At 37.1% G+C, this 15,795-nt stretch overlaps 1 protein-coding gene across 6 annotated transcripts in view; it reads right to left on the minus strand.

Moving 5' to 3' along the window:
* LOC137170422 (cingulin) overlaps positions 1 to 15,795 on the minus strand; it is a 44,778-nt gene that overhangs the window by 16,434 nt on the left and 12,549 nt on the right. For all 6 annotated transcript variants that reach the window (XM_067573799.1, XM_067573796.1, XM_067573798.1 and 3 more), the window contains exons 4-6: positions 9,814 to 9,931; positions 9,293 to 9,483; positions 9,035 to 9,119 (exon numbers count right to left, since the gene is read on the minus strand). In XM_067573799.1, coding sequence (XP_067429900.1) covers positions 9,035 to 9,119; positions 9,293 to 9,483; positions 9,814 to 9,931 — 394 coding nt within the window. The remainder of the gene's footprint in view (positions 1 to 9,034; positions 9,120 to 9,292; positions 9,484 to 9,813; positions 9,932 to 15,795) is intronic.

Consider the following 15,795-nt stretch of genomic DNA (forward strand, 5'->3'; position numbering starts at 1 on the left):
CACACAGAAATAATTAGTTTAAAACGATATGTAGAGACACCGACTCCAAAAGTCCACTAGAACTTAGAAAGCAAAAAGGGAAAAGAAGAAAGGAAAATGGCAACAGATTTATTTATTTATTTATTTTTGCCAAAAGGCCACTCGAATAAATCCAACTTTAATTAACAATCATAACAAGAAGGCCGATGCCGCTTAGAGAAATGAAGTGGCTCGCGTTCAGGGGTTTAACTTTAGGGGAGTCGAGAGTCCAAAGCAGCGAGTGGCCTTAATCCAGGGACTCGCCTGGCCGCCTCCCCCAGGGACGGTGAGTCGAGGCTGGGGTGAGAGAGGAGTCAGGCCCTGGGAGAACTGAAGGGGAGGGGGAGTGTCTGGGGTTTAGGATCACTGCTAATCACTGCGGTATTAAAATGTTTACAGGCTGTGGTGGGATTAGCTGTGAGCTGATGATTTTTAATGTTATTATTTTTACCCTGTAAGCTGAGCGCGCTCATATTGGACTCTCTGAGCCTCAAGGAAGGAGGAGACGGGGACACAGTGGTTGGTGATGAAATGCGCGTGTTGTGACGTTTCTGTCAGTACATTTATAGTGATGAGGAAAATCCTCCATGTGGAGACACATCAGTCAGCTGTCTCCTCTTTCAGGTCAAAGTTTCTCAACCTCCAGGTCATGATGCTACAAGAGGTCACTTGATGAGCAGATAGGGTCACAAGAGGTTTTTAAAACTGATGTATTAAATAAATTATAATTTTTTTGAAATAATCATAATTTGTAATCCATTTTGATGTTGCAACTAAAATCAGAACATTTTGTTATTTTACAGCTTGAGACAGAAGTTTCCAGACTATGTGAGAAATGTTTGTCCTAGTAACATTTATTTTTATACACTGAAGACCATATTTCTTTCACATCAGCTTGTATTCAGATTTGACTGATCAAAGTGCTCAGTGCTACCTACAGAATGATGATTCATGTACAGTATATATAGATGTGATGTAAATGCCTTTTAATATGAACACGAAGGTTTACACATGATTTTGAAGCTAGTTGTTTCAGAAATTGCATACACAATTAGGTTGTTCATGAATAAGAACTTAAATTGTGTTCATGTTGGGAGATGAAGAAACAAATAAACAAAACAGTCACACAGAAAGGCGGTAAGACCGAGTTTCATTCAGGAAAACCAGGTCCACATTCCCCCAAAGTCCTGAACACACACATACACACATTGGTCCTCCATTCCCCGTGGCCTCACTACAGTACAGACATATGGTGGAGAGCTGTACACCATCTGACCCAGATATAAGACAGAAAAGCACCCTGGGAAATACAATGAATGCCTCACTGATGTTTGGTGCAGAAGCGCTCAGGGTTTTTCTCTTGGATAAAAGTTCAGGGGAGGCGGTCAGCACCGGGGATGTTTGAAAGGATTTTCTATTTTTACCTGACATGATGACATGCTGCTCTGATTTATTATCAAACAGTGCTGATGATCCGAGTATGAAAGACTATCATTTCAAAACCAGTTATGACTGATACAAATATCTGTTTTTTAGGTGCAGTATGACAAGTATTTTTTTAAATCATTTACAGATCCCTTTCAGTGATACTAAATGAGAGAGAAAAAAACAAGTCTTTTGAAATTAAACCTTACATTTCTCTATAACATCTATTAAAGGGGTCTTCCACAGATTTTCGTTGGGTGACTCAAAATTGAGGCAGAAGAGGGTAAGATATTCTGATTTTTAGTCCCAAGTATGGCTCAAGCTCCAAACCCTACATCCTACATTTCCCACAATGCAACTTGATAGCATATTTTTGTTAGACCTTTCCATATCTCACACCTCCAGTATGTAACACAGCCTCTCTGGAAAAATGTATAGTCTCCAAGCCCAAGCTGAGATAACCTTGATGACATCACTATGAGATCATCAGGCTCACTTTCTAAAAGCTCGTCCAGTCACAGAAGACATTATACAACTGTGATGTGCAAAATTGGTGGTGCCCCTTTAACTGTGCACCATTCTGGCTCCATCTTCTAGATATCACATTTGGTATAGAAGGTGGAAATGTTTGGTTTTATGAGAGATTACATAGATTTCTTTGATAGACAGGCTGGTTTACTCAGAGATCACGCAGAGATTCAGCTCAAGACCATCTGCACACCAAACAATAGAGAATATAATGATTTTTTAATTTGGAAACGATAAATTTGGTCAACAAACCTTCAAACATTTCATTATTTAGTTGTTTGTGGCCACCTGAGAAGCTTTGAGGATGATGATCTCCTTTTTCTCAATTTAAGCAAAATAAACATTTCACAGTTGCACCGAAAATGCACAAAAAAATGATTATTTACAGCTTTCAAATGCACTTCAGAAAGAATATTTTTTTATGAATGTTTTCTAATGACAGAAGAGAACTACTAATCTTAATCATGATTGTTTTCCTGCTCCTTCTATATATTTTCTAGATTCTTCTGGTTGTTCTTTAGCTTCTTTAGATTGTTTTCTTGCTTTTGTGGTTGTTTCCAACGTCTTTCTTTTTGCTTCTTTAAATTGTTATATTAACTTCAGGTTCATCAGGTTATTCTTTAGTTTCTCTGGGTTGTTTAACCTTCTTGCTTCTGTGGGTAGTTTTCTATTTTCCTCAGGCTGTCTTTTAGCTTTTAGTTTAGGCTTTTTAGGGTTGATATGTAGCTTCTTCAGATTGTTTTCTAGCTTCTTCGAGTTTTTTCCAGCTTCTTTAGGTTGTTCTTTAGCTTTCATTAGGTTGTTTTCTTGTTCCTTCTAACTGTTCTCTAAATTCTTTAAATTATTATTTTAGCTTCTGACTTCTTTGGATAGTTTTCTAGTTTCTTCTGGCTGTCTTCTAGTGTTTTAGCTTTTTAGGGTTGCTACGTAGGTGCATTAGATTGTTTTTTCAGGCCATTTTCCAGCTTCTTCAGGTTATTTTCCAGTTTCTTTGAGTTGTTTTCTAGTTTGTGTAGGTTGTTTTCTTGTGTGTTCGGGTTGTTTTCTTGCATCAATAGGTTATTTTTCTAGTTTTCCCTGGTTCACTTTTAATTGTTTTCTAGTTTCTCTTGGAAACTGTTTTCATAAGATACTTTACAGCAGGGAGCAGATGATAAAACGCCTGCCATAATAACATGTAGTCTGTGTATGTGTTTGATTACTTCTCACTGTCTTCAATTCAAACTGTATTTCAAAACATTCTCACAAGCATGACTTTTACCCTCAGTGTTACTTCAAGCTCACAACTTTTCTCACTTTGTATTTCACTTTTCTTCACTTTCTTCTCACACTGACACCTCTCACAATCTAAACACACACTCAAGAGTTATTAATGTGAGACACATGCATCACCGTCACATCAAACACCGCAATAATAACTGTGTTGTCCAGGTTGCTGGAGTGACACACAGATGTAAACAAGCAGATGCACTTAAACGCCACACCAATGCAAAGCTGTCACTGTAGCAGAGAGAGAGTGAACAACAGCATTATAAAAAATAAAATAAATAACCAATTAGTGGCAGCAGTCTTGTGTTGGACACGTACGTCTCTCACAGAGAGCAAAACGTCGAGCTACGTTTGGCCCGAAGCAATCTGCTTGGCAATATGTTCCTGTGTTGTTGTTGTTGCCCCCCACCCCTCCCCTCTACATGGCTGTAAATAACAGATTCATCAACCAACCGGCGGTCTGTCCTCGCCTTTAGGCCTGCCCGCTTTTACACTTTGCTTAGCCGACAATTATCCCTTCAACAGGAATATTTGTTACAAATCAGGCTGAAATCTGTCAAACAAATCTCTTTATTTATAATGTGGGAATAATAAAAATGAGCTCAGATATATGATCATTAGGTTTATTTCATTTGAGTAAGCCTAACAAATATGAAAAATCTATTAGTGATATATTAAATATGGATAATTAAAAAACAGCTTAATGAGGGTCCCTGCATATGTTGTCTTAGAGGCAGTAGATAGTCTCAAAGGATAGCCAGAGAGCACAGAGCAAAAGTGCAAAATGCTTATTTTTGGTCTGCAGTGTGAAAACCTTTAAATAATATGAAAAAAAGTGAAATACTGTATTGAAAAACATATGAAGAAATAAATGTATCATATATCTTGTAACCTGATGGTTAGATCAGCAAACTATGTGATTATATATCGTTTTTTTGTCAAAAATTGTCAATAAAATCTGAAGATGTATCACTTATGCTCTATCAAATATTAATGTAATGATTGTGAAACCATTCAGGAATATGTCTCTTAAATTTAATACTTTTTCTTATTAATCAGATCAACCAAATCCAAAGACTAATGAAAGCTGTAAAAGCTGTATATATTACTATATTAACCTGTACATTAAACTGGCTAGAAATGCAGAACAATAGTGTGTTGACTATTTGAAAGTGTTTTTCATGCACGTGAGAGCTTTGTCCTGCATCTGACATTAAAACTTTGAGTCCTTTTAAAACCCTACAATAGAACCAAATCAGAATATTATCAGACTAAAATCATCAGTCCCTCTCATCCCAGGCTGCTCTTTACAAAACATATTTTTCCAAAACATTTCCCCATGAGCATGAAGCGCTGCAGAGGTTTTGTCTGTTTTACAATCCAGATGTTCTCAACTGATGACTAACTACACCTGTGTCCAACCTCTGAAGGAGAAAGGATACATTTTATCAAACTAAATGTACTTTTTTTTAATTTGTTAGTTGTTGTTTTTTTTGAGGTTTTGAGTTGTGTTTTTTGATAAATACTCAGACTGTTTTTCTGTCTCTGGGTGCAGTTTTAATGAACCTGGCCTCATTCAGCTGCGCCGCTCAAAGGTCCACAATAGCTGGTCCAACAAGACTCACACTGTAATTTAGAGACAAAGTCCACACTTCAACTCATAATAAAGAGATTATGACGAGTCCATATGAACTTCCTGGGTCTTTGGATGTCTATAGCTTCTCTCTGTAAATAAATAATAAATTAATAAATTAATAAAGCTGTCTGATCTAATCTAATCTGATCTACGTGTGACACAGAAAGTTTTTAGAAGTCAAAAGATCCTGTCGAGCCTAACCTACATACACAGTATTTGGAGTTTGGAGTGGAAAACTTTAGTAAAATAGAATCAAAATGCTACCAGACCCTCATTTTTCACTTTTTCATTTCTTTGTGTTTTGGGAGAAAAATAAACTTCTTTTAGAACATTTATTTTTAAACCTTTTGGTAGAAGCTCTGGACTGACTTGTTGGTTTATTATTCTTACCCACAATGCAATTCTGCATTCTGTGGCTCAGGATTCAACCAATTTTTTTTAGCTTTTTAAAATGATGTGGATGTTTCAGCTTAATAAATGTTTACATAAATATTTTGATGGTGTAACATATGAGACAAACACAGACATACTGACTTCACATTCAGCAGACTGCACTGCATTTTAGAGATTTCCTCTGTGGCTGTATGTGCTCAAAATGTAGTCCAACATAAAATCACAAATCCAGGATGGATCACTGAATCTACAAAACCTTTTAATTAAATCGAATCTAAATCAATTAGATTTCTATCTAATCAAAATGATGTGTGATTATACAAATCCTGGCTCATTTTCGGACAGATTAGCCATAAATAATCTGATCTAAAAGGTTACTAAGTCTCTTTTAGGGCAGAGTGGCTCGTCTAGATTAGCGGGAGGAAGTGTGAGACCGCGGGTTAAAGATGTCGAGTGTTTGAATCCCCTCACGCTCCCTGTCCACCGAGTTCTCCTGAACAAAACGCAAACAGCAGGAAGTCATTTGCCTCTTGCTTCATGAACAAATTATTTTGGGTTAATCAGGGTTAAAAACTGCCACAAGCCAAATTCTGTCAGCTGTAAAATCCAGTTTTTCACTGAGTTGACCTATTTCCATTTAAATCCTCATTACAAGTGCTACAAAAGCTAACAGTTTGGTAACATAAAGGAAGGGGTGTTTGTATCTTCTTGTATACTGTACCCTTGAGGAGACTAGCTTAAAACAAGGCACATTTAGGTTAAGAGGCAAAGCAGGAGGAAGTGTGAAGTTCTTATTTGACTGTAAAAAGTGTCTTGCAACACATATTGGCCGAGTCGTAGAGCATCGCATCAATTGACACGCAGCACACATCCCACGCACTATACATACAGAAACAGTGAAGTTATAGTAGCAGAGTACTCCCGAGAACAATGACAGCATCAGTCATGCAGAAAAAAAAATACAAAAACAACATATGTTTACATTCAAGGTACAAAGACCTCTATCATCTAAGAATTATGACTCCTCTCAGTTGGGAGCAAAGGAAGAAGTAGTGTAACAGATGGGGCAAAAAAACACCAGACTTTTGACATTGATGGCTGCTGTTTGCTTCCAGTTTAATCCCAACAGTCAACATCGGTTTGTTTAACTATGAACACAATCATTCCCTAACCATAACCAAGTGGTTATTATTGTGATCATGATGACGAAGGTCCCTTGATGTTAACCAAGTCATTTTTTTAAAACCAAACCACGACCTTTCGCTAACCCTTTTGTGCCTAAACTGACCAGACCTTTACCACAGCAGTACAAAGGTGCAGGTGTTTTAATGCATCATGTCGCCGGTGTTTGTTGTCCTTTAGAGACGGATGTACAAAGTGTCTGACTTCAACAGCTGAGGCCTGTTTATGTCCTGTCTCCTGCCAGCAGTCAACATTTGTTTCATGTCTCTATGAGGGTGATTTTTCTTTATAGTTTTAGTTTTAGCCTAAAATTAACTGGCCAGAAATCTCACATATGGTTGATCTTTTGAAAGCACTGACACACATTTACTTTGTCCTTTAGGTATGAAGACTTGTTGAGTTAAAAATAACCTTCAACAACCAGGCGCCATCTTACCTGACGCAGATCTGATTACTGAAACAGTGTTACTCAGTAAAGCAAGTACAATGACTGACTATGTGGAGGTTTCTGATTCCTTCTATGTTAACACAATTCTTAGTGTCATTAAAACTTTTACAGTGTACAAGAATTTTGTTAAAGACAAGACATACTTAGCTTAGTGAACTCGACATACAGTAATCTTTCTATACTCTGAACAGTTCCAACTAGACTTTAAAGACTACTCCACTCCTCAAAGTTTCAGATTTTCAACAAGAGTTGTATTTAGTCATATTTTGGAGAAAATGTTTTGAACAGTCATGTTTTGATACTTATTTATCCACTGTGATCATCGTCACTCGTGACCAAAGCAGCTGTCAAATGTGAAGAATCAAACCACAAACTTCTAACTGCCGCCTATCAAAATCTGCTCAAATGTCACCCAAATGACGATGCAGTTTCACTTTTAACTCTTCTATAAAAATGTGGTATTTTTCAGTGAAAATCTGTACAAACTGAAAACCATGAGCCTCATCTATGTTCTTTGTTGTACTTCATGTTGTATTTCTGTGCGGGACACACAGCGTGTTGGCAGCCGGCCTGTCTGCTGTTTGTGTTTAAGCTTCTGGAGTTAAACTGTGATGACACTTTGACAGGTTTCCTGTTATAATAAGACTCCAAACCAGGTTTCTTCCCTCATCATTTCCTGTCACAACTGTGTCAGTCTATTATGGGTAGTTTTTTTTTTTTAGGGGAAAGATGCTAAAAGTGTGTGTGTGTGTGTGTGTGTGTGTGACAGGCATAGCCAGATGAGCAGGCAGATGTTTCCTCTGCCTCTACTCCGACTGTCTGAGAAAGACTGACAACAGCTGGACCAGTGCCAGACACACACAAACACACATGCACACAAACACACACCTCACACACACACACACACGGGACAATGTTCTACCTCAACAAAACTGCACTGAGAGGTTTCTTTTCGTGTTTTATTTTAGTTTTGTTGGTTATTTTTTGTGTGCTGTATGCTGAACTTCACTTTGTTGAGCAGAAATATTTTGGTACGTCACATTCAGTCAATGTCAAAAGCAACATTAGCTTTTGTTGCAGTTATTTCTGTCCAAACCTGCCCTGAAAGTTCACTTGTCAAATGATAGATGGATTTACCTCTTGGGCATTTTAAAGATACTTTAATAATTTATCGCTTTGTATCAAAGGGTTATAACTCAGACAGGTTTAGATGATGCCTTTACTCTATTTGCCATGTTTAAACAATTATGTTATAAAATTAAGCATGAATCTGCTACTTAGCCCGTTTGTTACTTCAAATGATTTCAGATACTAATTTTGTTAGATTAATAATTTGACAGCCGAGGGAGTCATGTGTCTGTCCAATCTGATGAAGGACGACTTCAGGCTGATATCTCAGTGAACTATTGTACAGCAGCCGACTCTAAATGAGCCGATGTATCTAGTGTGAACCCCAGCATGACATTTAGATTTCAAACCTCTCTCTGAGCCTCAGATTGGTCATGATTCTATGAAACATGATTGTTCAACTGGAACGTAGTTCTCTAATAATTATTCTTTTCATCAACAATTAAAATATTAGTTATGGATTTTGGTTGGGGTTGCTAGCGAGCCATGACGAGTTTGGTTTGTAGTTGGTGAAGTTCCCACAAAATCACATAAAAATTCTACTTAATGCGGTTTAAACTGCTTTTTTGCTCAAATTGTTTTAACAATTCTGTCAAGCCTGTGTCCTCCGTGAAAAAGCTACTGTCAGAATCAAACTGAGCCCAACTTGAAAAGATCTCTTGTGTTTCGAGTTTTAGCTGAATCCTAACCCTATAAAATGAAAGGTAAACATAGTGTTTTATTTACAGCAGCGTTATTTTAGCGTCAGCAGTAGCTCAGTTTATCCCTTGGTGTAGCTTTCAACACAAAAACCAAACCATGTGTTGTTGGTTTGGTTACAGACCGCTGTAAGGCCCAAAATTGCCTCTACAAACAAACAATAAATACTGTTAAGCCCTGTTTTTCATGCATTTTACTGTGCCAAGAATGAGATGGCAGAAGAAAACTCTGAAAAGTGACGTTAGACACAAAACAGAAGAGAGTTCTGGATGCTGAGAGGGGAGTTTAGATGTTAAGTTTAACTGTACCATGTTGTTTTCTTGTTCTGTCTCGTTTTTTCCCTGCATGCTGCGTCCACTCGTTGTGTTAGTGAAGGTTTCCTCTTTGTCTGACCTGAAGGACAAATAAAAAGTGAAATATTTCAATACGTCATAGCTTTAGATGGGAAAGCTTTTGTTTTAAACAACTGACTGATCACAGAAAAAGAAAACAGCTCTGTTATGTTTTATGAATAAAGTAAATGAAATAAACCAAAGTTCAACTTGTCAGAATGTGGTGTTCGGTACCTGTGGGATTGTTTGAGTATTTTCTGTGTGAAACAGGTCAGTCTCTGCGTCTCTTCCTGGTACCTCTGCAGGTCTTGGGTCAGTAGGTTACGGAGCGTGCTCAGTGCCTCCTCCTGGAACACCAGCCTCTCTGATTCGACCAAATGCTCGGTGATGGAAGCCTGAAGCTCCTGAAAAGCACACAACTGAAACTGGAGAAAGAGGGAAAATAATAGACAACAGTTTTATGAATAGGCTTCTCTTCTTCATGGGACATTTACTTTATTATTTTGAGTTTTAAAAACACTTCCCTGAGGTTGTCTCACTTCTCACTCAGAGAACAGTTTGTTGTTGTTTCCTCTTGTTTGACCGGCTTTTGATAATATTCTTATCAGCAATGTTCAATGTTCAATCAATGAATAACAGATAGTGAGATACTGTCGAAATCTGCTTCCTTTGTGACCTGACGTTTTGTTTTGGTTTCTTTTTTAACCCACCATGACCAGTTAGAGTGATATCAGCTTCCTGCTGTGGTCTCTTACCGTGGATGTCTGAAGACTGGAGCTCCTCTTCAGCTCTTGTTCTGTTTGTTTCTTCTTCTCCTGAAGATCAAACAGCTCAGTGTTCAGCGGCTGCTGGCGGCCTTTAATCCGAAAGAGTCTGACAACACACAAAAACATTTACTTTACAAAATGCACTTAAACTCCTGCCTGAATTAGAATTCATATCATTTACTTTTGTATGTGAATAGGCAACAAGACCTAAATAACACTAAATAATTATAATATATATAGTAACTTCTTCTTTTGTCCAAATTAATTACAGTGGTCATGGACTTTGTAACTATCTGCCTCATTATATGTGATTCAGATCATTTATTGTGGAAATTGTGAAATGAGAAAATTTAGCCAGCCGAGAAATTCATAAAATTCAGTGATTTGGTCAACTTTCTGTCCTTCTTTTATACTTTACTGCTAACTTGTGTACTGCACATGTAAACATTATTGATTTTACTAAAAATAAATAAATACTAGCTAATTGCACAAAAAGGACATTAAATGCCCACATGAACATGAAAAAGGTCTCTCAAAAACTTGTTTTTGGCTCATAAAACACACATTAATATACAGACACATATAATCAAGCTAACATGAAGCACATGCTTAAAAAGAAAGACGATGTCAATGAGCAACAATTGATAGAAAATAATGCAAACATGTATGATTTTATAAATGCACACTAGAAGCCTTTAGTCCTTCAGGTGCTGCTGTTTTATGTCTTTCCCCTGAACAACCAACCTGAGCAGCTCCTGAGCTCAGTCAAACAGGTAAGGACAGACTTCTCTGCTCTCTGTTTGTCTTCTAGCAGCTGAGAGATTTGCTTGAGAAAACATGCATCATTTTGAAATGACTGAACAAGCTTTCATACTTTCTTTTTTTTTTCTTTCTCGGGAGTTGTTCATGGATGAAAGCTTGTTACTCATGGTTTTGGGATTTGAACCATCAACCATCTGGTGCGACTTCCTGTTACCTCACCCCTTTCACTGTCCCTCACAACAGTCTCTGCAGGTCCAGAAACTTGAACAATCAAGTGTTCCTGACTGACATTAACCTCTGAGTTCCTGTCACTCTCTTTAACGTGAGACTGTTCTGTCCTTGAACAAACACAGTGACGCTGTCATAGATACACACTGAGATGAACAGCTCATGTAGAATTAGTGATTAATACTTCCTGTTTAAAGTCAACAGCAGTCAAATATTCACAACCACACACAGGTACAGCAGGTCATGTGACTGCTGTGACTGTGAACACAGCACGAGTCACAGCATCATGTATTAGTGATCGCAGTAGAAGCTGTAGCTGGAGTAACACTAGCAGCTACAGTACAAGCACTAAGAGCAGTGTAGTACTGGTAACAGTAGCATCAGCAACAGCAGTGGTGCTGGTGGTTCCACACTGCTACTACTGTAGTAGCAGTAGCATTACCAGTACTTGTACTAGCAGTTCTACGTGTTACAGTAGTAGCACTGGTGATAGTATGATTATCAATATATGTAGCAGTGTAGTAGTACTAGAAACAGTGGGAACAGTTGCAGCTGTAGTAGCAGTATTAACAGTATATACTAAGTATAGTATAGTAGCAGTATTGGTTATGATAGAAGTACTAGCAGCAGAAGCGTAATAGCCTACCATTAGAAGTGATAGTGTTTGTACTGGTGACACTGCTAGTTGTAGTAGTTGAAGTGTTAGTAGTGGTAGCACTACTAGTGGTACTAATTATTGCATTACCACCAGTAATACAACTTGTAGCAACAGTATAGAAGTATTAGTAAGAGTAGCAGTAGTATTACTTTTAATATTAGTCATTGTAGCAGTGTAAAGTAGTAGTAATAGTACCAACCGTACTACTATAGCTGTTGTAGCAGCATTAGTAATGGCTGTGCTATTAGTTGTAGTAGTACAAACCCTAGTACTAATAATAGTTTTCCTTGTAGCAGAGATGTAACAGTATTTGTAATGCTAGTGCTAGTACTTGTTCTATTAACACTGGCAGCAGCAGTACTAGTACTAATAACACTAGTAGGCAGAACAGGCTAGTAGAAGTAGCAGTAAACAGTGAGGAGTAGTAGTTAGACTAGCAGTAGTGTTAGTTGTAGTAGAAGTAGTGGATATAGTTGTAGTATTACTCATTCAGTTCTGATGGTATTAGAAGAGCGGTAGCACCCCTACTGACACTTGTGTAGTAGTAATAGCAAGTGCAAAAAGTAGCTAGTATGGTAGGCAGCAGTAGAAGTATTACAGTAATGAGTAGGAGTAGTGGTAGTAGTACTAGTGGCAGCTGTAGTAGCAGCAGAACAATGACTGTTGTACTAGTCCAAACAGGGAGCATAATAAACATATTGATTTATCTCCGTCTACATATCAACTCATATGAACTCTACAGTCAGAAGCAAAGGCCCTTGCTCAGTAAAGTTTCATTCAGACATCACGGTGTAAGTGACTATCTGTCCACTGGGAGGCGCTAAACCTCTGTACCAAAGTGTGGGAACAGCAGGTGATAAGACCTCAGAGAAGTGTTTTGTTTGTGAGGAAGAAGAGGAGGCTCATCTGAGGGAAGCCTTTGATGAACAAGCTGAAGAAGTGACATCAACATGTAGAGAAAGGCAAATTAGTAGAAACGACACAAACAACGGCACAGAAACACAAAGGCCCTCTGGGAAATATATTAACATTCTGTTAATGAGGTTTTCAAGGAGGCGTACTGACTCTCCTGTGTGTGTGTTTGTGTGTTAGGAGGACTGTTAGGAGGACTGAAGTAAATCTAAAACAGGACAATGATCTTTGATTTACTTTCACTCGGTTCTGCAGGAACAGAATGTTTACACTGATGAAGCAAATTTCTGATGACAAAAAATTTAATAAATGTTGGAGCGTATGTGTAAATTAAATTAAAAGACGTCCATTACAGGGAATGAACAAGTTTCTCTGAGGATCAGAGCATGGAGCTGTTTACAGTCAACAGCTCAGTCACTGAGGAAGAGATTTATTATTTGATTTTTTTTCTTATAATTTCTGCACTACTTCTTCTCCTTTTTTCTTCACTTTTTCTTAAAAACAACTCAGGATATTTTACTATAAATGAGGAACCTTTTATTGTGATATTAATATGGACATTTTCCAAAATCAATAAATGTAACAATATGGAAAATATATGCAAATCATCACATAAAATAATCAAATTAATGTGTTTTTATATGAATGTGAACCAAACATATACATACATACACATGTTTCAGAGCGACTTCTCAAAGAAACTATTTTGAATAGATTTTGATGAAAGCCTGTTTATACATTTGTAGATCCATAAGATGAATCGATCATGAAAGGATTTGAAATCTGCTAAACATAATGAAATTATCACGCAGTCAGTCCAGAATACTAATAGCTTTATATTTCAAAGAGTATTAAAAATGTTCTGAAAGCACAGATAGTCATATTCAATATATTGTCCTTTTCCACATATGTGTTCAGTCACAAATATAATAATATTTGATCCTGACGGCACTGCAAAGCTCCCTCTGCCTTTTAATGAAAACAGAGTTTCACTGCGGCCATGAAACTTTGTTGTGCAATAAGCAACAAGTAAGTCTTGTGTCCAGTTGCCTGAAGCATCTTGGGAAATATTTTTCATAGTAGTTTTAATAAAAGTAAGATTTGCACAAATTTAATGTCTGCCCTTGAAGAAAATCCTTATATTATAATCCTTATATCAAATCCTTATATTTCTACTTAAGTGCATTTTGGGGCAGTTAGATCAGTTTTCCAAACACATACAGATTCAAAAAAACTACAGCACTAACAATGAGGAAAACCACTTGATGTAAAATCTTTTCTTGAGTGAGTCTTTTCTCATTGATTAGCTGAATGAAAATGTACCAAGCAGAGTGTTTGAATAAAAAAAAATTAAAAAATAAAAGCATGCGGAGACTTTTATCCTGTCAGGTATTTCTGTCCACATTAATGAATTCAGACACTTTCAGATTTAATTTTTCAGGATCTGTCTTTTTTTTCCAAATTCATTTATTCATCAACTCAGGTTTCTTCTCCTTTGAGTCCAGCCTCATATTTCTTTCTTTTAAATTGTAACTATTTGTAGTTAATGATTGCATGATACAGATTTGAATGTTAAAATAACCATGCCACCAAATCACCACCAATAAAAGATTTCTGTTGAAATCAAGATGTGATTCACCTAAGCAGGAATGCAATACCATGACAACGGCTGCTTACCATAAGCCTACTCCTGCTGGATCGTGGGAAATCTCCCAGTAATTTAACTTTATCTCACAAGTCTTGCAAAGATGTTTCTGGTAACATCCTTCAGTATGACGTTAAGAAGAAATGAACGTTGTGAGAGAAATCTTGAGGAGATTTCAAGACTTTGAAGTTCATGCAAATGAGCAAATTTGTCACCTGTCAATCACAAATCATCTTAACCAATCACACGACTTAATTAAACCGCTGTGTGTGTGTGTATGTGTGTGTGTGTATGACGAACGACGAGGAACATCATCCATCACACTGAAAAGGCCATAATTGTGTGTGTGTGTGTGTGTGTGTGGTGTTGACAATTTCAGAATCACATACACACACACACACACACACACACACACATATTTAGGTGAACATGCAAACAAACAGGCATATGCCACATGGTAACAATGTGTCAAATCCCTCTCTCTCTCTCTCTCACACACACACACACTCTCTGCCAGCTGTCAGTGTGTTCTGATTAGGTGCTTATGTACTGAAAAGCGTGAATAGGGCTCCATAATTACGTGAATGTATGTGACAAACACATTTCACTCCATAATTGCAGGTGAAAAATGTGTGGGTGTTATTTTAGTCTTCTTTTTTTTTTTTTTTACATTAATGTATCTCACCACTTGCAGCCTGTCACATATAGAATTTTCACTGTGTCGAGGTTACACAGGATGTATACGCTGTGTGTGTGTTCATCCTGCCAACAGAATTCATTTTGATGCATAAAATCTACTCCAGAAAGTGTTTCAGTCATGGACAAAGGTGGTCCACCTGTATGTAAATGAACATAAATATTCATATCTGACTCCCCTTCTACTTCACACTGATTGTTAAAAATGTTTATGTGTACAACATATTTGCAATCACAAATAAAACTAATGCTCCTAAGTGTAAACAGAGGTTACATTTAAGTCATTCGTCAAACAAAAATACTGATTAATCTGTGGTTGCAGCTTTTCCAATGTGAGGTTTACTTTTTAAAATGTTATTAATTGATTATTTTTTCACTATGTGTTTTACAAACTAAAGGGTTCATTAATTTGTATGAAAAATAAATGATTTGTTCATGAAAATAACTGTTAACTGCAGCCCTTCATTGATTTTTTATAAAACGACGCAGCCATAAACAGCTTTGTTATAACTTCAAAATGGACAAAACTCGAATGGTTGTTGTGCTCTTAGAAAAAAAGAAGAGGATTGGAAATGAAAGATATAGGAGGGAGAGTGAGGGAAGAGTGAAAAGGATGAAATGTGTATGAAAGAGTTGAAAGATTTTTAGGAAAATAATAAACAGCTGAGAGCGAGGGAGGTAAAAGAAGATCAACATCTTGAAACAAGAAAAAGGGAAAGGAGGAAAACAGGATGAGAGGAATGCAAGGACGAAGCCAAAATGTTTTGACAGGGTGAGGAGGAGGAGGAGAAGGAGGAGGAGGAGGAGGAAGATTGCAAATAGAGGCAGTTGCTGATTAGGAAAGGAAGTGAAGAAAACTCTGCTGTGTCTTTAAATCAGAAGGAAAGAGAAACAGAAATCAACAATAAAAGGAAAGAGAGACAAAGAATGACAGAATAAATAAAGAAAAACAAACAAAAATGAAACAATCTTGTAAACAGAAAGTGAAAGAGAAAAAATAAAAATGGGAGTAATAATGAGAATAAAGAAACAACAAAGCTGCTTCATGCTTCTCGGAACTATAATTCCA

Source organism: Thunnus thynnus, chromosome 19 (assembly GCF_963924715.1).
Source record: "Thunnus thynnus chromosome 19, fThuThy2.1, whole genome shotgun sequence".
Taxonomy (NCBI): Eukaryota; Metazoa; Chordata; class Actinopteri; order Scombriformes; family Scombridae; genus Thunnus; species Thunnus thynnus.